The 26,931-nt window shown below is 38.4% G+C and overlaps 1 protein-coding gene across 7 annotated transcripts in view; it reads left to right on the top strand.

Moving 5' to 3' along the window:
• The window catches only part of AAK1 (AP2 associated kinase 1), a 158,708-nt gene that overhangs the window by 88,468 nt on the left and 43,309 nt on the right, over nucleotides 1-26,931 (top strand). For all 7 annotated transcript variants that reach the window (XM_012731498.1, XM_012731502.1, XM_012731501.1 and 4 more), the window contains exons 6-12: nucleotides 7,348-7,469; nucleotides 8,983-9,064; nucleotides 9,542-9,674; nucleotides 14,779-14,882; nucleotides 16,733-16,812; nucleotides 21,196-21,350; nucleotides 22,608-22,987. In XM_012731498.1, coding sequence (XP_012586952.1) covers nucleotides 7,348-7,469; nucleotides 8,983-9,064; nucleotides 9,542-9,674; nucleotides 14,779-14,882; nucleotides 16,733-16,812; nucleotides 21,196-21,350; nucleotides 22,608-22,987 — 1,056 coding nt within the window. The remainder of the gene's footprint in view (nucleotides 1-7,347; nucleotides 7,470-8,982; nucleotides 9,065-9,541; nucleotides 9,675-14,778; nucleotides 14,883-16,732; nucleotides 16,813-21,195; nucleotides 21,351-22,607; nucleotides 22,988-26,931) is intronic.

Genomic DNA, 26,931 nt, shown 5'->3' with positions numbered 1-26,931 from the left:
CCATAACAGAAGTACTGTTCTATATTGAAAGCCTGTCCTCAGATGCATTAACATTTTAATTATTTCCTCCACTTTTGTTTTTCATCTCTCTCTGAGGAAAAATAAAAGTTATTATTGCAGATCATGGGGTCATAGACATGGGCAGGTCACCTCTCCTTTTATGGAAACCTCTGCCCAGAAAGGGTGAAGGCTTCACAGCTAACAGTAATCAAAACAAAAAAGAGTTCAGGTGTTTTACTCCCATCTGAGTTCCTTTTGGTTGGTTTGGTTTTGCTGCATTAGGTTGTGCTGTTCGCCTAACCCCTTAAGAAAGCAAAAAAGTGTTTAGGCTTAACAAGTGCATTCAGATAGAAAGTCATGAATATTTCCTTCTGCCCCCGCTTTTTTTGTCAGAAGAGATTTTGATCTCATCAATACAACAGGATGAAGGTTCTTGTCCTATTTTTAGAAACACAGGTTTGAAAACCTGCATTCATCTAATCCGTCAAAATTTCCAATGGTAATAAGTTCTGTGACTAAAATGTCTGAACGCTGTATCTGTTTGGAATTGCATCAAGAGGAAGAGGTCAGTAGGAGGTGGCTTTCCAGACCTTTTAGCTAAAGCTATAAGCAGAATTTGGGAGTGACAACTTTATAACCCTCTTTAAATTGATAGGGTGGGAAATAAGGTCAGCTCCAAAAAAGCTGGAAGATTTGATGATTGTAAGCAACCGTAAATAATGTTAGGCTACATTCTGAGGGTTTTTACCAAAAACAAAGTCACTGCAAATGCAGCTGTTAGAAGATGGTGCTTGACAATTCGGTTGGTTCTCTGCCTTTCTAATCTCACTTACTTCCTCTTGGCCTTGCTCTAGATTTGGCCCTGATCACCCCACAGCTGGACAGTTGTGCCTGTTTCTTTCATTCTTCCTTCTCTGTCATAAGGTTAGCCTTCCCAGGACACCGTTTTTTACCTGCTGTTAATCTGTTAAAAAACGCTAACTGCCTCCCAGCAGTGGCCTTCCTTAGTCTGCCCTGTGTTTGCTTTTCTGGTATTCTTTTTTTTTTTGGTATTTTTTCGGGTATTCTTGGCTTGCTTTTCTGCTCCTGCTTCCTTCTCCTTTGCCAGCCTGCATTGTCCATTTTCCTTTCATTGTAAAATGCACATCACTGTGGTAGGTGAGGGTATAGTTCCAGCAAGCAGGGAGCCCAAATCCTGCCCTACCTGCCCTATAACCTCAGGCAGGGTAGGTAACTGGCCTCCATTTTCTCCTCTGTTAAATGGAGATATTATGAGTTTGTGAGAATGACATGAAATACCATAGGTAAAAGTGCATGCAGGCATGTCTGGCACATAGAAAGTGCTGTTACCATCAATGCCATTGTGGTTATCACCCCTGCCTCTGAACCTTTGTTCCTGTTACTAATTTCACTTACTTAAGTTCTCCACTTCCTTCAAGGCCAGAATTATTTCCATTCATGACAGTGTCAGCCCATAATATGTCTAAGTTTGACATTTTCTATTTTCTTTGCAGTATTTGCTATTCCAACTAGAGTGGCCGCAGATATCAGGCCTTTCATATAGGCTGTTCTCTGCACAGAAAGTTTCACTCCCAGATGGACCATGGCCTCTACCTTCATCAGTCAGGTCTCTGCCCCTCTCATCAGTAGGACCTTTCCTGACTATGCTATAGCACCCCTCTTCACCTTATGTATATTTAATCTGCTGTTTTCTTTTCATGGTATTTGTCATTACCAAACAATTGTACTTATTTTCCTATTATCCCCAACTGGACTCTAAGCTCCATGAGTGAATGAACTGGATTTATTGTTGGCCTACTATTTTGCATGTAGTAGGAGTTCATGTATGTTTCTTTTTCTTTTATTTATTTATTTGTTCGTATAGAACTGGGGTACAGGCCAGAGATGCGGAGGGTGAGAGGATTCACCAGAGATAGAGTGGGGAGTAGAACAGGCAGATTGACGAAGTACACTGCTGAGGGGAGCAGCGGGCGGCTCAGGAGAGGTCTGCCGCGCCATGTGGATCTCTTCCGGGACAGACAGGATTCGAACTCATGCAGAAGTAGCTTTACTTTGCTGTTGAGAAACAAGCTCAGAATGGCTTACAGATTCATACAAGGTCAGATACCTCAAATAGCCCCTGAGGTCTTTCTTCTGAGCTGTAAGTCTAGTGTAGTTGCCATATACCTGGCTCTGTTGCATGTGTTTGTTGATGCTGGTGGTGATAGATAGTGGAGGGTGATGGCGGCAACTAGGTTGGTAATGGAGGCTTTCAGGAGCTACAAGTCACAGGGACAGATTAAGAAGCTATGGGGTGTGAAAGGATTGCCACTTGACCACTGCCAAGTGGCAATCCCTTCCTCCAACCCCACAAACTTGCAAAGTAGCTAAAGCAGGGATTATTGCTTTTATCTGTGTTGATATTTTTTAAATTGCTAAAAGTTTTAAATCGCTAAAACTTTACCTACATCAATATTTTTGGCTCGCTTGCCTACTTTCCTTTATAACTTTAATTTAAAAATTTTTTATGTCAATATAGTTTTGTACAGTGTTATCTTTGTGGAAGGAGGAGGCAAGGTGAGTTGGGAGCCAGGTTGGACATAGTATAACTCCTTAGTGGTGCCATTCTGGAGCCCAATCAGAAATACGAACCTAGTTTTTAAAGTGGGGCTTTGGGGAACCATGATGTGCCTCATATTTATTCTTCCCTTTGTAGATGTAGTTCTTCCCTCCTTCCACAATGATCTTGGTTTCTGGAACTACTTGTATGTGTTTTGATGTGAAATTAACTTTTCAGGTTTCTAAGATTATACATTCCAGCATTTGAAATGTAGAGTCTGAGTTGGGAAGGACTGCATTCAAAGAATTATAGTTTTACATAAACCCCATAAGAAGCATGAGACCAAGAAGGAAGATTATGGAAAAGAATTTAGGGGTCGATCGTATGTGTGAAGTGTTGAACTAGTGTTCTAGGGGCCACATTGGCATCACATAATTATAGACCAGAGGTTGATAGACTATTCTGAAAGGGTTAGACTGTGCATATTCTAGGCTTGCCAGCCAGACACTCTCTGTCACAACCACTCAATTTTCTCTTCCATAGTTGTTCAAAATCAACTCTAGCTTAGAGGATAATAACCTGGCTTGGTTTGACCTTACTTTGCCCTTCTACAGTAACTTCTGTAGATTTTGTAGGGTAACTTTGGAAAGTTTTATTGAGTAGTTATGCCTTGAGTAGGACATGAAAGAACATTTAGGATTTGACTAGTGCACAGTGAGCAATTGAATGAAAGGATTAACTAAGCAATTTAGGAGATGTTTAGGAAACATTGAATAAATCAACCTGGCTAATATTTAGACACTTGATTTCTCATTGACTAGATTCCAATTAATAGGGGCATTTCTAAACAGAAAGAATTAAGATAACCTGTCCACTACACTGGGCAACATAGCTATCACTTCCACCAGCATGAAAGGTAGGCATAGTGGATCTTGAGTAAATTGTTCTGCTTCTAACCTACTTCCTGCTCTGACAGAAAGGCAATTACTGATTCTCTAGTGTTAGATTACTTAGGTTTCCTTACTGGATTAATCACTGCGAGCCTCATTTTCCCAATCTGAAAAATGGGGATATTGTTGTATTGGAAATACGAGGATTTAGTGAGATAATCCATGTAAAGTGAACACTTTCCATTACCTCACTACTTATAATAGTAAAAGTTCAGTAAATTGTGGTTATTCTTTTTATAATCTCGGAATTAGATAGAAAATGTTAGTTTTGCTTTGTTGAGATTATTTCCTAAAGTAAATATATGTTTAGACTGGTTTGACTGTTTCACTTTGCATAAATAAATCCATGAGATTTATACAAATCTAGAGATGGTGGAAATAGTTGTCTGCTTCAGTCTTGTCTCTGCAGAACATGTCTCTCCTTGCATTCATTAATCACAAGAGCATAGCCACATAGATAGGTGGTCATAGTTCATACTTGCTGTGTGATTAAAAGTTCCAATGTCATAATAAGACATGGTATGGGAACAAGAACAGACATACAGACCAATGGATTCTAATAGAAAACCCAGATATAAACCCACAGGTTTATGGGCAGCTAATCATTGACAAAGGAGCAAAGAATATACAGTGGAACAAAAATGTTTATTCAACAAATGGTGCTGGAAAGTCTGGGAAGCTATATGCAAAAAAAAAAAAATGAAATTAGATCACTATCTCGCATCATGCACAAAAACCAACTCAAAGTGGATTAAAGACCTAGACATAAGACCAGAAACCATAAAATACCTGGAAGCAAAGATGAGTGAAACACTACATAACGTACACCTCAGTAACATCTTTAAGATACAGTACCCAACACAGCAATAGTGAAGGAAAGGATAAAGGAAAGGACTATATCAAGTTAAAGAGCTTCTGTACAGCAAAAGAGACATTACAAAAAACAGACAGACATCCCACTGACTGGGAAAAATTTTTCTCACACAGTACTAGTGATAAAGGATTGATCACAAAGATATACAAAGAACTGATGAAACTCAACAAAAATAAACAACCCCATCAAAAAATGTTCAGAGGGCTAAAAAGACATGTCTCCAAAGAGGAAATGTAGACGGCCAACAAGCATATGAAAAAATGTTCACCATCATTTGTAATAAGGGAGATGCAAATTAAAACCACAATGAGATACCCACACCAGTAAGAATGGCACATCTTAAAACAACTAGCAACAGCAAATGTTGGTGAGGATGTGGAGAAAAGGGACTCTCCTGCACTACCCAAAAGACACAAAAAACAGTGATTCAAAAAGATACCTGCACCCCCATATTTATTGCTGCTTTATTTACAATAGGAAAGACATGGAATCAACCCAAATGTCCAAAAGCAAATGACTGGATTAAAAAGATTACTCAGCAACCAAAAAAGATAAACTCATGCCTTTTGCAGCAACATGAATGGAGCTGGAAGGGATCATGCTTAGTGAAATAAGCCAGAAAGAAAAAGAGAAATACTGGTGATGGGAAGTCCACGAGGATTGCTGCTGAGATGAAAAAAGCCACAAAATGATGTAAAAAGTAAACTATAATAGTACTAGTAAAGTTACAATGTCAACTTAAAGTAACTCCACGTTAGCAATGGACTAGGTACACAAGCATATCCTCTGGAAGAACAATATACTTCAACCTCAGTCCTCAGAGGCTTCCCACAGATGAAGTCCAAGAAATAGGAGCTAAAAACTGTGATAAAACCCCTCACACTGACACCATGAATGAGACTCAATAGGAATAAGAAACAAACTACAGAATCAGTTTGCAACAAAACTTTTTAGTATTGGATTTAGCAGGTACAAATAATAAAATAAACATTTTTATAAAATACAGGTTTTTTTTTAGATTTATTTATTATTCATATGGAACTGGGGTACAGGCCAGAGATGTGGAAGATGAGAGGCTTCACCAGAGACAGAGTGGGGAGCAGAACAGGCAGATCTACGAAGTACACTGCTGAGGAGAGCAGCGGGCGGGTCAGGAGAGGTCTGCCGCGCCATGTGAGTCACCTCCAGGGCTGGCGGGGATTGAACTCATGTGGAAGTGGCTTTAGCTTCTTAGTGCTATGCTTTAACCCGCTGCACCACCAGGCAGGGCCCAAAATATAGTTTTTAAAAAAACGTAGAAACAATCAGATGTTACGGTTGGCCAGATTTTTTTTTTTTTTTAAAGAACTAGTTGTAGAGGCCCTCCCTGGTGGTGCAATGGGTTAGGATGTAGTACTGCAAGCTAGCTGCAGCTGCTTCAGTGCAAGTTAGATCCCCTGCCCTGGAGATGATCCACATGGTGTGGCAGACTTCTCCTGACCCTCCCCCCACTGTTCCCCTCAGCAGCGTACTTTGTCGATATGCCTGTTCTGCTCCCCACTCTGTCTCCGGTAGATTATCTCATCACCCCTGTACCTCTGGCCTGTGCCCCAGTTCTGTATGCATAAATAAATCTATAAAAAGCAAAACAAAACAACAGTTGTAGTAGTAGGGCATGGGTATTGCTGTGATCTACCAGTGCACACAAAGTTGATTTTTGTTTTTGTTTTTTCTTTTCTTTCATTCAAACATTTTCTGTCCCCAGCACTATTTTAGGCACTGGTAAAGAACACTGTAAACATGGATAAAAGATGATGCTTGTCCTTAGAGCTTATTGTCTACTCTTATCTTTGTTTTCTAGAGATGATAAGTTTGGGGGAGGGTGAAAGCAAAAGACAATGAAAAATACAGACTTAAAAAGTTTTTTTGGCTGCCATTTTATTGCCCATAAATAACCAGATCTATCCTAGTGCGCCAGTAAGCTTTCCTCACCCACACTAAAATATAATGAGTACTTAAGTATTAAGCAGTAGTGCCTACTGTTTTGGAGTTGTCTCATGAGCAAAGTCTTTTGATACTAGGATATCTCTGTATTCAAAACTCCTAACACTGCCCCAAAATTCACTTATGAAAAGATTAGGGCAATACTTTAATAGAAAAACTGCCTGTTTGGTCATAGGCCTTTTTTGTGTGTGTGCATAGAGAACTGGGGTACAGGCCAGAGGTGCAGGGGCAGTGAGAGGATTCATCAGAGACAGAGTGGGGAGCCAGAACAGGCAGATCCATGAAGTACACTGCTGAGGGGAGCAGCGGGTGGGTCAGGAGAGGTCTGCCACGCAATGTGGTCACCTCCAGGGTGGGCGGGGTTCAAACTCATGCTGACGTGGCTTTAGCTGCCCCCCCAGGCCTTTTATCACAAATATTTATGTCATATGTTTATTAATTTTGAAATGTTGGCCTTGTGCTGTAAAGAAACTGCTATATATGGGTATATATATGAAGTCCAAGTGAAATCACTGAGATTGTGAAAGAATAGAGTCCTGAAGGAACTCAGGGACAGAGCTGTGTTTGTCTGGGTAGAGATTTGAGGAAGGCTTCAAAGAGCATATTTGAACTGAGAAATGAATTAAAAAATGAATGGGATTTGATGATTGGATAAGGAGGTGGGGGTATGAAGAGCATTCTAAACTAAAAGGACATTGAATGTATAAGGACTGTTTTTGCAGAAATATGATAATCTAAAAAATTGGGCCTCTTGCTTGCCCTGTGAGGTTTGCTCTTTTCCTTCTTCCAATCATTTTACCCTTTACTTCTTTTTTCTGCGTATGATGATCTCTTGAGATTCATTAGAAGAGAGTAACTTTCCTGTACTATATTAATGGGATCCCAGAAGTAAAATATGTTATTTATGACATTGTTAATCAAATTTTCAAATGCACTGCTAAAGGATATCATGGAATGGGTGGTTGGGGTATATTTTTCAGGTTGAAAATATCCTCTTGCATGACCGAGGCCACTATGTCCTGTGTGACTTTGGAAGTGCCACCAACAGATTCCAGAATCCTCAAACTGAAGGAGTCAATGCAGTAGAAGATGAGATTAAGAAGTAAGCTTTTTCTACTTTCTTGGAATTTTGTCCATTATTAGAACAATAACGTCACTTTCAGCTTATGGATGTGATGGTTAGGGTGGGTAAACAGTGGTGCTAGTCTGTTGTCCCTCATTTTAGGGAGCATCATATGGGTTGTTGGATTGTTTTTTTTTTTTAAGATTTATTTGTGCATACAGAACTGGGGTACAGGCCAGAGGCTCAGGGGCAGTGAGAGGCTTCACCAGAGACAGAGTGGGGAGCAGAACAGGCAAATTGACGAGGTACACTGCTGAGGGGAGCAGTGGGCGGGTCAGGAGAGGTCTGCCACGCCATGTGGTCACCTCCGGGGCAGGCGGGAATCGAACTCATGTGGAAGCGGCTTTAGATTCTCAGTGCTATGCTTTAACCCGCTGCGCCACGAGGGAGGACCGATTGTTTGATTTTAAGTGGAGGAAAAGGAGAAGGTTCATGTTATTGATTAGCAGAGTAAAGTAAAAGAATCTTATAGCATGTCAGTAGCCCACTGGTCATTGTAGATAGTTTTGAGTTATGTTATAAAATCCTCAAAAAACTGAGTGGTGTTCACACAGTATTACTGTCATGTTCACAGCCACCATAACGTTATCAGTCAGCTGGTTGTGTCTGTGTGTGTGTTTTAACTGAACCTGGAATTGCTATGTATTCTTTCCAACTCCTAAGGAGTCTAGTGGAATTAATGGTGAGTAATTGAAGTCTGCAGATACTGAATCACTAAATTCCATGAGAAAACACTTCTTTAGATTTGTGATTCTGTGATTTCTCCTTTTGTCCAGAATGTTGGGTTCTGCATGGGTAACAGTATTTACTATTACTGCTCATAAATCAGATCTCCATACATCACCCATGCCATGACTGGGGCAGGAAGACTTATGGTCGATGGGCCCTGATGGATACCTAAAATCTCAGTGCTTTTTAGGCACTTAGAGACACACAGCATTAAGTCACTTGCTGCATAATACCAGGACACTTAAATTTGAAGATATGTTTATACTACTATGTTTTCTGAGCCAGAGGTAAGGGGGAAACTGTTGTTTTATCCCTATTCCAACAGGGAAGATCCACATTATATCCTTTCCAACCAGGACCTACTTTCTCTATTCTCCAGAGTGTCCCAACTGGTATTATATCTCTTTGAGACACACTGAAAGGAATTACTTATTTGAAAAACAGATCAGCAAAATGGTGTCAGACAACAAGGATTACCAAAAATCATTTCATTTGGGTGGGAGGGGTCCAAGAAAGTTGCTTTTAGAGCTTATTTAGAGCCTCACCATTAATTTTGGTTAGAAGGACTGCTGTCTAGGGCACCATGGGTATATACCAAGGACACTTTTCTTTTTATCTGTACTAGTCTTTCATGCTCTTTATGCAGATTTCTCCTAGGGAACTAGATTCTACTAATATATAATTTTAAAGTATTTCTGCTGCCCCTGGTTTTTAATTATAGCATTGACATATATTTAACACAAAATGAATCTCTTGGTTGTAGATACACGACGCTGTCCTATCGAGCACCAGAAATGGTCAACCTGTACAGTGGCAAAATCATCACTACGAAGGCAGACATTTGGGTAGGTGTCAACTAACCTATCCACATCACAAATATCAGCAGTCTTAACTGTAAATTCCCAAGTATAATCCAGACAGTGACATAGCACCATGTCATTATCTGCTTACCCCTCAGTGTTATTTTTGACTCAAGGTGATCAGCCTCTGCTTCTTGAAGCATATCAAGAGATTGCTTTAGAGCTCTGTGGAAATTATTCAGGTGATCTCCACATTACTTAGGTGATTTTCACATGTGTTACTAGTTCTTAACAGCAAAACATCTGAAATTCTTATTATTTATTGGAGTACAGTCTGGTTATAATGGTAAAAATATGTAACTCATTGACTAAATAATAGTGTTGGGTTCTGAATTCAAATTTCTAAAACGTTAGTAGTACAAAGTTTTTATATCTGCTGGTAAATAGATGATGCCAATATCTTTTCATAGACTCCTCTGCAGTCAGTTAAACCTCTATTATCAAATCTGCTTTACCTTTTAGGCTCTTGGATGTTTGTTATATAAACTATGCTACTTCACTTTGCCATTTGGGGAGAGTCAAGTGGCAATTTGTGATGGAAGCTTCACAATTCCTGATAACTCTCGATATTCTCAAGATATGCACTGCCTAATTAGTAAGTATTTCAAGTTTTTCATTTTTTATGTATATTTTATATATATATATATATATACATATATATACATACATCATTCTTCCTTTTTGTATATATCCTTTCTCCTCTCAGGTGTAGTCTGCATAAAATTTCCACCACCAGTTCACCTGTGCACCATCTTACTTCCTCTGTTTTGAGTTCTGTCCCATCCCCTCCTTTGCAGAATGTCTTTGATTTACAGTTGTCTGTTTTTTAATTTATTATATTTTTTGGCCCTGCTTTCTTATTTGGTTCCCCAACATTCCTCCTATAAGTGAAACCATCCAGTATTTTTCTTTTTCTTTCTGGCTTCTTTCACTGAGCGTAATCCCTTCCAGCTCCATCCATGTTGCTGTGAATGACATGAGTTTATATATTTTTTGATAGCTAAGTAATATTCCAGCATATGTACCACATCTTTTTGATCCAGTCATCTATTTTTGGGCATTTGGGTTGTTTCCATATCTTACAAATAGTGCTGCAGTAAACATAGGGGTGCAGGCATCCTTATGAATTAATATTTTTGTGTCCTTTGGGTAAATTCCTAGGAGTGGAATTGCCTGTTTTGTTATGGAATTGTCTGTTTTTCTTGATCTTTTGGATTTTTTTTTAACTTCTATTCTATTTATTTCTGCTTTGATTTTTACTATTTCCTTGCCTCTACTGGCTTTTGGGGTTTTTTTTTGTTGTTGTTCTTTTTCAGTTTTTTAAGATGAGAAATTAGTTTGTTTCTTTGAATTCTTTCTTGTTTCTTGATGTGAGCTTTTATTGTTATATATTTTCCTCTTAAAACTGCTTTTGCTTTGTCCCATATGTTCTGGAGAGTTGTGTCCTCATTGTTCATCTCAAGGTAATTTTTAATTTCTTCTTTGATCATTGATCCAGTAGTCTTCCAGTAGTGTGTATTTCAATCTACATGAGGTAGGAGGGTTCTTTGCTTTCTTTTCATGGTTTATTTCTAGATTGATGCCTTTATGGCCAGAGAAGATAGTTGGTATGATTTTTATCCTAGTGTAGTGTATCTGTTGATGTTTCTCTTGTGTCCCAGTATGTGATCAATCCTGGGGAATGATGTGTGTGTACTTGAGAAAATGTGTACTTGGATATTTTTGGGTGCAGTGTCATAAGTCTTTAGAGCTCTAGTGTCCTTGCTTATTTTTTGTCTCTTTGGTCTATCCATTGGTGAGACAGGTGTGTTGTAGTCTCTTACTACATATGTATTTTCTTTAATGTCTGCTTTCAGAAATGATAATTTATATGTTTTGGTGCTCCTTCATTTGACAAGTACATGTTGATGGAAGTTATGTCTTCTTGATATATTGTCCCCTTAATCATAATGTAGTGACTGCCTATGTCTTTTTTTACCGTTATGTTTTAAGCCTGTTTCATCTTGTATAAGTTTAGTTGTTTCTGCCTTCATTTTGGTCCATTTGCTTGTAGGATGGTTTTCTAACCTTATACTTTCAATGTATCTTTATCTTTTGTCGTTAAATGTGTTTCCTTTAGATAGCAAAAAGATGAGTTTTGTTTTATAATCTGGCCCGTGACTCTGTCTTTATTGATGAGTTTAATCCATTTACATTTAGAATTAATATTGATATACTAGCATCCAATTTTGCCATTTTATTTTCCTTTTTTTTTGATTGTATTCCTCACCTTATTCTGTCCTTTCTATTCATTACTCTGTTGGTTTTGGCTTTAGGGCTTCTTGTAAAATTTTTTGGAGTAGGGGCTTAGCAGTAATGAATTTCTGGAGATTCTTTTTGTCTGAGAAGGGTATTATTTTTCCTTCATGGAGGTAGGAGAACTTTGCAGGGTAGAGTATTCTTGTTTGTTGATTTGGAGTTTGGTAAATATGTCACTCCATTCTCTTCTGCCATGTGGTTTTTCTTCAGAGAAGTCTGATGTCAGCCTGATTGGTTTTCCTTTATAAGTTATCTGTTTCTTCCCCCTCATTAGTTTCATTATATTTTCCTTGTCTTATACCCTTGGAAACTCTACTGTTATGTGGCTTGCTGTAGTTTTCTTTCCACTGTGGTAATTTGGTGTTCTTTTATTTTTCTGTATGTCTGTTTTCATTTCTTTCTTCTTGCTTGGGAAGTTCTCTTCAGTATTCTCCTTGAATAGTTTCTTGGTTCCTTTGTCTCTCACCTCACCTTCTGGGATTCCTGTAGTTCTTATATTTCCTTTCCTTATGGTGTCAGATAGTTCTCAAAGTGTTTCTTCATTCATTTTCCTTTGTACTTCTCTTTCCTTTTCCTTTTTTTTTTTTATGTCTGTATCTTTGAGAGTAGTGATTTGTTCTTCTATTTCTTCTATTTTCATGGCTTCTCCCAGAATTCTTGAGCTCCTCCACTAATCCCTGGGTGTCTTCCAATTCCTTCGCTTTCTTCTTTAGGGATTCCTTTTTGTTCCTCAGTTCGTTGACTATTCTTGCCTCTTTCTGCATTTTCTCTTAATTCTTTGTTTCCACTATGGCCTTTTTGAATTCTTTATCTGTTAGATGGAAATATTCTTATGCATCCATCTTATTGGGTTCTGGAGGTTAACTTTTTTTCTGTGGAGTATTATTTCCAGAAAAGCCTGCTTGATCATTTGTAATTTTCTCTCTTCCTATTGTTAGCCTTTGGCTTTGTTCTGTTTGTAGTGCCCATGCACTGCTCAGTTTCATTTTTTAATTCTAATTCCTCAGAATTAATTGGAGGATAAAGTGTTGTGCTAAAAGATAAATCAGGTGCTAATGGTTTGTCACCCAAAGATAGTACAACAGTGTCAAATCCGAAAGGTGGGTCTTTTTGTCGGAAATCTAAGCTCGGTTTTATAACTGAGCATAAATCCTAATTGTGCCTTGAGCAGTTTAGTGCTACTCTGTTCTCTTGCAGTCTTTTTGAAAGCTTGCAGACCAGAGGAGTCCAGCTGACTCATATCAAGTGATAACAAATTCATCTTTGCAAAACTGGAAGCAACTCAAATTAAAGTGATTGCAGTGCGTTGGCTGGAGTGAATACATAATTAAGACTATGTAACTCTCTGGAAGTAGGTTTTTCCTCTCATTTAGGTTAATCACTGGATTTTGATAACAAGCATTTAAACTCAGTGCTTTGTTTAAAATGTTTTTTTGAGATTCTGCATGCTTTTGTATCATCACAGCAAACATATGTACTAATGTTCACTAACCAGATGGTAGAATAAGTCATCTTTGCACAACCTTCTGTATTAAAATCTTAAAGATACAGATATTTTGATCATCTTTTTACATTGGTCAAAATATTTAGCATCTAAACTTTAACCATTAGGGGTAATAAATCTTGAGCAACCCAGTTTGGGTTTTGTGTGGTGAGCACTAGAGAAAATAGAACCAGTTGACATGAAGTGGATTATCTGACTTTTATTGATGAGCTACTTGTACCTCATTTATTTCTTAAAACTCTCTTCATAGTATTGTCCAAATGGGGCATTGAGGTAAAGAAAGTACAGCTATTTTACCCTCAAGTAAACATAGATCTTGTAAGTGGAAGGGTATATAGACATCAGTCTCTTGCATTTATTAATAAAAAGGAATGGATTACGGCATTTAATGATGATTGGATCATTTTCAGAGGTCAAGCATTGTATCTCTTCTAGAATTGTAGCTGTGTAGTTAGCTTGGCAAAAAAATATATATATATAGAAAAATTGCTGAATTTGATGTTAGAATGATAGGCTTTTAGGTAATTTCTTTTTTCCTTTTAACATTCATGTAGCAAATTCATATTAGAAAAACAACTTGTGGGGAATGTGTATTACACAGACATCTTCCCTAAACTATTTCTATTTCAGTTTGAAAACTTGAGAAGTCCACTGTCCCCCTAAACTCAAAGGTCTAAATTTGTATTTATTAGCATTGCCTTTCCTAGCCCTTTACTTCTAATAAAAGGTTTCCCTCTCCTTTTAGTTTCTATAAATGGTGTCATTCAAGTCTGGATAACTGAAAGTTAAGGTTTTCTATGTATCTGTTTTGCAAGAGAGAAGAGTCAGTTATTTCCTGACTGGTTTAATTCTTACTTTGGAGTTTCTCCTGTTTTTATTATATTCTCTTCAGTCATATCACTGCCCCTCAGTTCATGTCTGTCCTGGTGAATTGGCCACCTCTTCAATCTTTCCAGCACCCCATTACCACAAGACAAATCTTATAAAATGCCATCCTATCATGTCCCTGTTCATTATACCCCAGGACCAAATTCTTAACACTGTACTTAAAATCCTTCATATTCTGGATCCATCCACCCATTAAGCTTTACTACCCTGTATCCTCTGACAAGGAAACCCCTGCCCTGTCCATTGGCTTCTGTGATTCCCTGCAGCAAATCATTTCCCTGCCTTTCTTCCGGTCCATTTTTGCTCAGGCTGTTCTCTCAACTGGTAGATCGTTTTCTTTGTATTCAACTAACTAAATTCATTCCTGACTTTAAGGAAGGACCAGCTCAAGCCTGCCTATCATGCAAGACCTTTGCAAGATTGCAGCTTCATCATTTTTTCCCCTGAATTTAGTGTCCCAACCATTCATTTGATTTCTTGAACAGTGAATTGACTTGCATTGTTGCTTATACAGTTGTGTGTGTTTGTGTGTCTTCTCAGAGACTTTTTTCTTGAGGCTTTTTCCAGCTTCAAATGGTAGACGCTTAGTATACCTGCAGCCAAAGAATAATAAGTTATTAAATTTAACTTTTGATTGTAATTATCAAGAATGATTTTTGGTTTAACAAGATACAATGAACTAAGGAAGCCAGAGGCCAGACAATGTGATGTCCTAGTTATCAGATTATAAAGATGGTGATTTTCTTATTGAGAGCTTGAGTCTCTGTTTTTCAAGACACAAAATGTGAACTACAAGTGTCTGTGTTAATAACACTTTGTTATTTCCTGATGGATATTAAATATATTAAGAAAGTTAGATGGGAGGAAAGGGGCTAATGCATTTTCTGACTTTTATGGGAAGTTAAAAATTATAAAACAAGACAGTTTTGGTAATAGAAAAATTGTGATTCCTAGTTAATGTAATAACTGTTAGGTTACCCTTAAATAAATGCACATATGTTTGCCTTAGGGTATATGTTGGAACCAGACCCTGACAAAAGGCCGGATATTTACCAGGTCTCCTACTTCTCATTTAAACTACTCAAGAAAGAATGCCCTATTCCAAATGTACAGGTATGTGCAAGGTGCCTTTTAAGGGAAGTAAACATCAAATTGTTGTTTAGAATTTCTGAAGGTCTTAGTCAGCTGTTTAATATATAACTTTACTTTTTCTAGGAGGAAAAGTAGTTGCTATAAGTAGAATCCATTTTTCTCATAGAATTTAATTTAATAAAAAGGAAAAAAATTCTTAGAGATTGGTTTTAACAATTTGGGTGAAGGTTGACTAACCTTTTGTTTGGTCAGTAGTTTACTTAGAAGCCTGTTGTATTTACCTAGAGGTGGTTAGACAGGTTGTTTTCCTAGGCAAGACCCTGACTTGCCCCCTTGCCTGTTGGAACATAATTCCTATGTCCCTTTTGAAGGAGACTTCATTATATCAGAGCCTTCTCGATTTTGTTTCTGCTGTTGGCCTCCTATAACTCATGTTCCGTTTCATCTTGCCTCCCCACATTTATTAGGCTATAGGAACGCTTTCTACACTTAGTAATCCTAAAGTCTACACTCAGCAGTTTTCAGAGTACACTTGCAAACACCCCTTTTATAGTTTGACATGTTTTTCATGTCTTAGCATAATTCAACTTTTGAATATTTGACTATGAATGCCTTAGTAAATAGTAAATGCCTATCTGAAATATTCTTCCTAGTTTCTCCAGTAATGTACTTTTAGGTCACTATTGGGGCTTCAGGTGCTGAAATTCAGTGAACTCCTGTTTCCCTGCTACATTTAAAATTAGATGTGGGCATCGTTCAGATGGAGCTCAGAATAACAGCTACTGGAATTGAGTGGGAGAACATAGCTTGACTAGTCAGGCAACCAGATATTAGATCCATGTGACTGAACAGTAAGTTACTGATTCCTGATAGATAGGCTCTTGCCCATAGGATGGAGGGCAAGGGTCAGCCAGAGGAGATTTTCTGTTTTCTCCCAGTCTTATCAAATAATTTTCCCCCTCTCTCTTAGGAGAGAAATGCCTGAAGGATGGAACAAAAGCTATACAATTTTCTAGTAGAAGTTCACCATCCCCAAAACATGAGGGAAATGGGAGTTTTTAAAAACTAATAGTCCATTTGTCAGGTTTCCCAGATTAAAAAGAAGAATATTGTGCAGTAACCTAACATGATCATGTTTCTTTTTGCTGCCCCACTTTGCCATTCATCAATTCATGCATGAAATACAATTGGAAACATTCAGGTTGATAACTAGTTTTTCAAAATAAGCCTTTCCAAGTCTCATCTCATTTGGTACTCTCTGAGTGACAGTAAGAGTTCTCTAGTGGTCAGGGGCAGCTTATGTTCCTTCATGAAACATTAATTGGATGGTGTAGGTCCAAGCTGAAGGAGAACTGGTTGGCCAGTGGTTGGGAAGAGGTGCTGGCTTGGAGACCAAATACGCAGTGCTTGTGGTTTTCTCCTAACATTCCAACTAGGAGACTGAACATATGCTGGTTTGGCACAGTAGTCAACTCTGAAGTCTCTAAGATCACAGAGCTTAATAGCATCATCGGTTACAGACCTCTCTTTCCCATTTCTACCATACATCCTTAGTCCTGGCCTATAGGAAGCAAAGAACACTGAGATCAAGCCCCAGTGACCTCAGCTGGGTGCAGACAGGAACTTGAGAATGACAGGAATGAGTATGCCATAGGCAGGCTTCTCTGACCTCCTCTCAGATACTTTGCCTCCCAGAATGTGGCTGAGTCTGAGTGGGATATGCTTTTAGTTAACTTTCCTTCCCAGAGATCAGGGCCTGGAACCTTTACAGAGTACTCTAATATGTATTTTCATCAACTCGGTCACGGTAATTGTTCTTTAACAAAGAAATCTGTGGTATCCCTTTTTAACATTTCCTTTCAATTTCATAGAACTCTCCCATTCCTGTGAAGCTTCCTGAACCAGTGAAAGCCAGTGAGGCAGCTGCAAAAAAGACACAGCCAAAGGCCAGGTAAGAAATGCCCTAGTGAGCACACGTCCTGCTCTAGGTGCTGCAGTAGTGCTGGGCTGGTGTCTTGAGTTTCTAGATTCTTATGTTGCCACACCAGAGGCTGCACAGAAAAGGAAAGCTGTTCTTTGGGAGTATAAGAAAGAATATAATGAAATACTGTGATCTACATTTGAAAGAGAACCAAAAACTCCACAGCTGTTTCCTTAGCTTTGGAATAGGCACAGAAGCATTCAGCGAGGAGGCAATAGCAGACTTTAAATATTGCTGTTACAGTTGTGTCCTAAACATTTGTCTTGATCTTTGTTTAGCTACATTCAGCACCCTCTTTTTATGACTTTGAGCACAGGAAAGGTCAAAGCACTGAGTTCATAAATAACTAAAGTTCATAAATAAAATACTCCTGATGTGGATCTTAACAAGTCACCTTCTGTATAAAGTAGGGTCACCCAAGTAACAGATGCCAAGATGCTTTTACTTGGGAAATACCCCTGTGATAGAAAATGAGGATGCCTAGGGAAGTTGGGAGAACCATCAAAAGGCGAGTAAGTCTCTGACACAGAGGAAGGTTGGGTGGAGAAGGTTCAGTAGAAGTGACCTAGAAACTGCCACACAATTTAGGGAAGGTTCCTTAAAGGTGTCAGGGTGCCCTGGAGCCGGAGTCTACCACCAAAGAAGTCTGTCTCCTGGGAGCAGCTTACGGGAAGCATGGCACTAGGGTTTTGGGAGCATAGCAGATAGGGAACTTGATCTTTCATACCACTTGTAGATGAAGATCTGCAGGACACATCCTCACAACTGCCATGCCTTCCAAGTGAGTAATTCTGAGAGTAGTCCAGGTCTAGTTTATAACCCTCTTTTAGTACCACACTTCCATGTCAAGGAAATATTAGCAGCAAATTATATCAACACAGTACCCCAGATGGTTATATGAATTTTAATAGAATGGTAAAATAACTTCTATATTTAAAAAAATTCTTGACTGTAAAATGACTGTTATGCATAGAGTTATTCCAGATGTGGTTTGAAAGTAAGACTTTAGTTTTAACAAATTTAGCAAACTGTAACCATGTTGTTACTGTGTGGTCTCTTGAATTCTTAAGTTGACAATGCTCACCTTTGGGAACTGGTTTGGAGGGGAGATGATTTAATTAACTTAGTCTTTTGGGTTTGCGGGCATATTGTATGAGGCCCAGACAGCGTATGTACACAGACTAAACAAGTGTCCCTTTCTTCGCTCCCACAAAGCATACACACTTATAAAAATATAAACAAGGGCTAACATTCGAGTGATAGTCTGTTATGTAACATGAAGTAAATAATCACTATATCATAAAGCAAATGAGAACTTCAAATGTGTCAATGAATTTGAAACAGCATTATAAGCTGTAGAGTGCTGAAAGTGTTCATTTGCGTGATCAGTAATGCAGAGAGAAAATGCAGACCTTATAGCTGAAATTTATTGTCCTAAATTGTCTGATCTTAGTACAGTATTTCATTTGTGCTATCACATTTGCTTCCTGGTGCTGAGAGATGGGTTTTTCTTTAACTCTATTTTCAAAATAGACACTATTCATTGAGGTATCATATATACAAGGTATTTTATATAAATAAGATGACTTTCTCCCCTTCTGACAAAACCAATAAGGTTATTATTCTCATTTTATAGACGAGGAAACATTCAGAATTGTAAGTTGCCCAAGCTAGTTAGTGGATATGTGGCTAGTAAAAGAAACTGAACCCGAGTGTCCACTCTGTTTTCTGTACATTAAGTGATTTATCCAAGATCACATAGACTGACAGCTTAAAGCTGGATCTCCTAACTTCCAGGGCTGCATTTTCTTACAGCATATTTAGGTCTATACATTTTGAGCAGTCTAAAATGGTTTTACAGTGATTTGCATTTTGACATTCACATTTGCCTGACAGTGTGGGCATTATTTTCCCTACTTTATACACAAGGGACTCAAGGCTAAAATAGGTTAAACAATACACCTATTATGGCCTGCTTAGTAGGGAGCCATAGCTCAGTGACTCCAAATGCTCTTGTTTCTAAGGTGTGTTACCCTCAGGAGAAGACCAATGTGGAAATTTTTAGCATTTGGTTTTCCACAGAAGTCTGTTCATCTCCCTCACTTTCAGTTTTATCTTCCTTAATACCTATCTCCTTTTCCCCAGCATTGTCCAATTTTTCTTTCCCACTTCCCCTCACCAAATGTGGTAAATTTAATGTTATTTGTTCTCCACCCAGCACAAGAGGGTGTGTCTCATAGAACACCAGTGAAAAGCCTCAGTGTTCAGAATTACCTTGGAGGTGGGCCCTCCCTGGTGGCACAATGGGTTAGGACGCAGCACTGCAAGCTAGCTGCAGCTGCTTCAGTGCAAGTTCTGCTCTACAGGACTGAAGTTACCATCTGGACTTTTGCACTATCAGAGAGAAAGCTGATCACACAGCAGTGCTCCCTGTGTTGATTTGAACTAGATTTGGCTGTAAATGATAAAGTCCAAAATGACAGTGGCTTATTAAAATAGGTTATTTTTTTTCCCCTTGTAAGTAAACAAGTCTCATGGTAAGTAGTCCAGGTGGATATGGTGCCCTCAGGTGCCCAGGCTTCTTCAAGTTAACTATTCTACTACCTTAGTCTTATGCACCAAGATGGCAACATCCCTACTCCTAAAAGCAGGTTAAAGGGTTAAAGAATAGTCACAGAAAAAGAGAGACAAAGGGCATACACATCTATTTCTCAGGATTTCTTCAAAATTATCTGCTTAGCCTCTGTATGAGACTGGAACACAGATACATGGTTAACCTGAAGACGAGGGACTGGGCAATGTGATTCTTGTGCTAGGTGTGTATGTATGTAAAAAAATGTCAGTTGAAGGACTTGGAGCTCCTGTCATAATCCCCAAAACTTTTACTTTAATTATTTAATTATGCCTTTTAGTTGCTTTATTGGTTTCACTCATTAAAACACTTTTTAATGTGGAGAGGTTATTTTGAGAGTTCTAACCAGGTTTGAGTTCTTTCTTTTTTATAGCAGTTTATTTTTACATCATTTTGTACATTTTTTTTTCCATCTCAATTGTAATCCCCGCGGGTTTCCCATCACCAAGTCACCCGTGTGCCATCACCATAATCCGGTGCACTTCCCTCCCCACCCCCCCACCTCCCCGTTTTTGATCCTATTCCCCACTCCACCCCCGCAAAATGACTCTGGTATATGGTTGTTCATTATTTTTGTTATTTTCTTGCCTGGTCCATTATACTCCTGCTATGAGTGAAACCATCCAGTATTTTTCTTTCTCTTTCTGGCTTATCTCACTAAGCATGATCTTTTCCAGCTCCATCCAAGTTGCTGCAAAAGACATGTGTTTCTCTTTTTTGGTTGCTGAGTAATATTCCATTGTATATATGTACCACATCTTTTTTATCCAGGCATCTACTTTTGGGCATTTGGGCTGCTTCCATGTTTTTCCAATTGTAAATAAAGCAGCAATAAACATGGGGGTGCAGGTATTATTTTCAATCACTGTTTTTGTGTCTTTTGGGTAGATACCTAGGAGTGGGACTGCTGGGTCATAGGGAAGCTCCATGTTTAGCAGTTTGAGGAACCTCCAAACAGTTTTCCATAGTGGTTGTACTAGTTTGCATTCCCACCAGCAGTGCAGGAGAGTTGCTTTTTCTCCACATCCTTACCAACATTTGTTGTTGCTAGTTGTTTGAAGATGTGCCATTCTCACTGGGGTGAGGTGGTATCTCATTGTGGTTTTAATTTGCATCTCCCTTATTACGAGTGATGTTAAACATTTTTTCATATGCTTGTTGGCCATCTGCATTTCCTCTTTGGAGAAGTGTCTTTTTAGCTCTTCTGCCCATTTTTGGATGGGGTTGTTTACTTTTGTTGAGTTTCATCAGTTCCAGGTTTGAGTTCTTTCTATATCTGCACACCACCTGCTCCAAATCCCTCTTTGCATCATCACCCACAATGTATTCTGGGAAATCCTAGGAGGTATTAGGTAAAAGGATTCCAAGATGAAATAAGCTTGATATAACTGAAAAATAAGTTTGAGAAACACTGCATTCTATATAGTACTTAATTTGAGCTTCTCCATACATATTCACACATGCAAAGACATCTCAAATATTGTGCTCAGTATATTTTGCTTAGTAGGTTGACACTTTTTTGCCCACACAATCTTTATCTGTAAAAGCAATTAATCCATAATATACTGTGGGACACCTTCTGGGAAATATCAGTGAAGTAGATGTAGAAGGCTTGGATGAATGTGGAAGAGAATGCTAATCCAACATGTACTCTATCTACTCCTCTCCTGTTTTCCCAGATGTTAACATGAATCTTTACTTTTTTAAAATTCCTTTTCTAGACTGACAGATCCCATTCCCACCACAGAGACTTCAATTGCACCCCGTCAGAGGCCTAAAGCTGGGCAGACTCAGCCGAACCCAGGAATCCTTCCTATCCAGCCAGCCCTTACACCTCGAAAGAGGGCCACAGTTCAACCTCCCCCTCAGGCTGCAGGTCAGTTAACTAGATTGGTTCAAAACTTGTTATACCTCTTTGTTATCCTGGATAATAGCGAAGTCAGGGAAAATCTGGTTTTACTCCAGGAATGAAATTTAGCATCACATAAAGAGGGTCTCCCTATAGTGGGGCTGCCATTGTAGTTGTATGGCCAGAGTCTGGGGGGGCCTGTGGGGAGAGCTTGGTTATTGTGGGGGGATGGCTCATTGATATCTGTGAGTTATTTCAAGACTGCTGGTGTCTGTTGTTTTTGTTGCTAGACTTGGCCCTGATTTTGTGGATGAGTACATGAACCCATACCTACCTCTTTACTTTATATACTTATCTTTTTCTTTAAAGAAGAAAGACCCATCTCTTTTTGTCAAAGGGGAGTTGCTTCTTAAATGTTCTGTCTCCTAAAGTATCTGTCACCTTTCTGTATTTGGTATTTGTTTCCAATGAGGTGATACTTAGATACTCAGGCTGCTGATTAAAGGCATAATTGACTAATAGGATGGTGAATAAGGGAAGGCTTTATGAATGAAGCAACTACTAAACCTTGTCATGGAACTTTTTTTGAACTCTCTGTATAAGCACATAATTTAGGATGAAGCAGAAAGGACCTTCCAGGTACAAAGGCAGTGAGAACCTCATGGGTGTTGGAATTATCTGCTCATTTATTGTTACTGGAATAGACTTGGGTTCTGCTTCCTATACTACCAAAACATCAATAAGCAGAGACAGGAATTGAATCTATAAGCACTTTTATTTTTCAGATTTCTGGCCATTGATATGCAAGAACAGTGGGCATTGCACCTTGAAGAAACCATTCTGCCATCTCACCTTGAGCTGTCCTTTTTATGAGTTAAAAAGATAGTTACTCATAAGCAACCAGCCCATTAGAACAGCCCATCGTAGCTGATGTTTCTGGTATTCACATTCAGACCCCAGAACTTGTTACCAGCCTCCCATTTATCTTGACCCTGGCACATCTGATGGCTTCAGTGTCCAGGATTCCTTTGGACATCATCAGAGCAGGAATCGCAGTTCAAAGCAAGAATTTTAGTGTAAAGAAAACAGATCATTAGTTATATAGTGTGTACATGTAGCCTATGCTATGTGTATATATGCAGATTCATATACGAGGTGTGATGCCTTTCCCTTCCTCCCTAGCCCCTTATCATTATCACTCCCTTTTTATTGCTTTGGCAAGAAAGAAAGATGTTTTGTCTGGAAAAGTTTCGAGCTGTTGAATGAAGTTTATTCTCATTGCAGGATCTAGCAATCAGCCTGGCCTTTTAGCCAGTCACCCCCAACCCAAAACCCAGCCCCCATCTGGACAGCCTCAACCCAAGCAGCCACAGGCTCCACCTCCCTCTCAGCAGACACCTTCCACTCCTGCTCAAGGTGTGCCCACTCAGGCCCAGGCCACACCCCAGCACCAGCAGCAACTCTTCCTCAAGCAGCAGCAGCCACAGCAGCAGCCATCACAGCAGCAGCCATCACAGCAGCCACAACAGCAATCACAGCAACCACCCCAGCAGCCAGTGAGCACGTATTACCAGCAACAGCAGCAGCAGCAGCAGCAGCAGCAGCAGCAGCAGCAGCAGCAGCAGCAGCAGCAGCAGCTGCCTCAGCAGCCCCAGTCTCAGCAGGTAAGGTCTGCTTTGCATAGTGAAAAGCCTACTAGGTACAGCTGTCTTCCTTGGGAAGCGCTGAGAATACAGAGAGCCATTGATTGAGCACCACACATGGTTTCTCACAGATGTAGATAAGGAAGCTTTGAATAGGAGTGCAGTCTCTGGCTCACTGAAACCCCTTTCACATTTCTTGTCAATTAGTAGAACTGTTTACATGACTGAGGAACTTCAGGGAAGGAGATGTATTTTATGGACTTTTTCCTCCCTCACACAACTGTAGCACCATTATGCCAAAACAAAATTATAGTAATTATTTATTAAGTATACTGTAGGTTTAGTTCGTTCTATTGTCTTAGAATTTAAGTTGGCTTATTTAATGAGAATCCAAACAAGGTCCATCTGCGTATTTAGTTGTGGTATGTCTTTTTTCTTTCATCATTTTTCAGCTTTTCTTATTAGGAATGTAATCATTTTATAATGATTGACTCACCTATTAAGTTCTAATATCTATAGGTACCTTCTCTCTATTTTTTCTATCCCCTTTTGTCAGTTTTTAAAACTGACAAAGTTTTAAGTGACTGGCTCATTTGTCCTCTAGAATTTTCCACATTCTGGACTTGGCTGAATAGATGTCATTTAATATGTTCCTTCATTCTGTGTATAAATAGGTGATTTCTTGAGGCTTACTCAATATTCAGTTTGATAGTGCTTTGTTATTCCAGTTGTATCACAGTTGTATAACATACAATAGCTGTTTGTCCTCTCTTTTATTAATATTAACATCAATCAGTGGGTTAGGCATTATCTGTCTTATCCATTCATTTAATATTCCCTGTCAGCTTAGCAGCCAGTGTTTATCATTAATTCATTAGGCGTGGCAAAGTGGTGATATTCTAGTGATGTAGTTTTTGGAGTTGGTGGGTTTAGAGTGTGGGATCCTTGGGTTCACTCTGGGAAAGGTTTCACTAGAGCTCCCCTTTCATTGGCACACAGTGAATTTCCCAGGCGAATTTCTCCATGAAACAGATATGTTACTTATATTTAAAGAGCAGGTTTATTTGGGAAAGGGGACAGGAAATAAAGGACAATTGTGTAGACACAAGTGGGCAGAAAGAGCTGCCCCGAAAAGGACATATTTGCTAAGAGAAAGGCCTGTTTGGTTGCAACCTGGCAGCCTTGAGGAGAGCTTCCTCTGCTGAAGGAGGTCATAAAGAGAAGCCCTTGCAGTTCAGGAAGACTGATGCCCTGCAGAGGAAGAGAGTTGGTGAAAAGAAGTATCTGCATACTCACAGATAGGCAGCGCAGAGATTGCACTGACAAGATACTTCTTCTCTTTGGGAGGGGCTCACTGCCTCATGGAGTGGCTTGTTTGTTTTTGATTTTGAATAAAATGTAGAATTTGAAAGGGGCCAGAGAGTCTACAACGGGTCCATATTTTTACCTTCAGGTCTAACTTCCTGACAGTACCTACAGCAGTCTAATACCTGCTTGGATCTTGGGCTTTGTATTCTGGGTATTGCTGCCTAAGGATCTTAGTTCAAATCCTTTCTACCCCTACCTTCAGCTCTTAGCATTGTGCGAGCCACGTTTCTGGTCTTACGGCTCCTCTCCTTTCTAGTGTCTCTATTCTTATCCTCCATCATACTTCACTAGGGCTAGAAATTTTCTATGAAGAACTTTTCTCATCAACTATTTGGAAACCTTGAGGAACTGTACAGAACAGATAGGAAAAATGCATGATTCTTTCCCTTTGTTTATCAACTTTCAAAATAAATACTGGTTCCTAGTATTATCCAAAGGTGACCTATAATAAAGATTTTGGTTTTTTATTATTATGAACTCTTGAATTTTACCACATTTGATATATTTCCAGACATTATAGTTTTTAAAAAATTGTTTTGATGTTTAAATTGTCCCAATTTTTACTGGGGAAGTCTCTTCAGTTTGCTCCTAACTCTTTTGACTGTGACTCAGTTGTCTTTAATGGTTTTCTACTATTTAACAGCTGTTTCATACATAGTCTGCCCTTAACCTGAAATCAGACATTTTTGTAAGGAACTCTGTTTCCTGTTATTGGAAATGGAACGTAGAGATTATAATTTTGATGTTTGAATACTCATTTCCAAGTACACTTATTATTTTTAGGTCTTTTAAGTGAGTAGTTAGGAAATACATTTTGTTACTGTATAATCCCACACATTCAAATTTAAAATGAGATGTGTAATTACAAGAGCTTTGACTAACTTCTTGGATTTTATATTTGTATTTTTATCAGCTGAAAATTGTGATTCCTAACAGCAGTGATATACTTACTTAATTAATTTATAGTTTCAAGATAACAGTACCAATATGGTTATTATAAACATTTCAAGATGTGTTTGCTGTTTTTTACTCTTAGGATATTCAGCACAGTTTTTTGTTTTGTTTTGTTTTGTTTTGTTTTGTTTTGTTTTTCCTTTATGGATTTTGGCTGCCTCTTTAATACACAGGTTTATTTGCTTTGGGTTGTTTTTTAATTTTGTTTTGTGAAAATATAAAAGATTTACATAGTTCAAAATTAAATCTGCAGAATTCTTAACCCCTGTATCCTATGTGTAGAGGTATCCCTCATTCCTGTTTACAACATGTGAGTTCCTTTTTTCATATATATATGAAATATGTATATATCTGTGCCATATATATATGGTACTATATAATCTATATCAGTTTATAATATAGTTTTTATATATATTATATACTTATATAATACATAATATAGTTTATGTTACATATTTATATATGTTACATATATATATAAATACAGTATTTATTCAGTCAGTCCCTTATTTATAGATATTTGTTTCTAGAACTTCGCTGTTGTAGGGAACTGTTTATTGACATTCTTCTTTACTAACCCTTTAACTTTGCACCTTTAAGCAAACAACATCTTCTCAGTTAATACTGTAACAGTATTTAGGATTTTTTTTAAAAAAAGATTATTTATATATACAAGAACTGGGATATGAGCCAGAGTTGTGGGGATTCACTAGAGACAGTGGGTAGCAGAACAGGCAGATCAACTGAAATACACTGCTGAGAGGAGCAGCAGGTGAAACAACAGAGGTCTGTTGTGGCATGTGGGTAGTGAACTTGTGCTGCAGTGGCTGCAAATAGCTTTATAGTGATGACATAGAAGAGTATCTCTATTTTCAAGAAATTATAAAAAATATATCTTGAAATAATCAGTTACCAATAGAAAGTAAAATATCATTTAGTATGATAGAATATACTGAATATTTTGAGTATTTAAAGATGGGAGTCTTTAGGAAAGAAGATAGAGTTATTGGAAGCCAATATCATCCTTAGTGGTGAAAAGCTGAAAGCCTTCCCCCTAAGGTCTGGAACAAGAGAAGATGTCCACTCTCACCACTGCTTTTCAATATAATATTGGAAGTCCTAACCAGAGTAATTGGACAAGAGGAAGACATGCAAGGAATCCATACAGGGAAAGAAGAAGTAAAACTATTACTGTTCGCAGATGATATGATAATATATATATGGAGAACCCCAAAAATTCCACAGAAAAACTAATCAACTGGTTCAGTAAAGTAGCAGAATACAAAATCAACACACAAAAATCAGCACCTTTTCTATATGCAAATAATAAATATGAAGAAGATCTCAAGAAAACCATCTCTTTTATAATTGAATAAAAAAAAATCAAATACTTGGGAATGAACCTAACAAAGAGATGTTAAGGACCTATACAAAGGAAATTATAAAACATTGTTAAAAAAAAAAATAGAAGACACGAAGAAATGGAAAGATATCCCTGTTGATGGGTTGGAAGAATTTACATTATTAAAATGACCATCCGGCCCTCCCTGGTGGCTCAGTGGGTTAAAGCACAGCACTGAGAAGCTGATATCCCTGTTGATGGGTTGGAAGAATTTACTTATTAAAATGACCATCTGGCCCTC

This window comes from Condylura cristata, unplaced genomic scaffold (genome assembly GCF_000260355.1).
Source record: "Condylura cristata isolate star-nosed mole 26May11 unplaced genomic scaffold, ConCri1.0 scaffold00031, whole genome shotgun sequence".
NCBI classification, from domain to species: Eukaryota; Metazoa; Chordata; class Mammalia; order Eulipotyphla; family Talpidae; genus Condylura; species Condylura cristata.
Note: the sequence above shows the minus strand (reverse complement) of the source record. Positions and strands in the feature narration are given on the sequence as shown.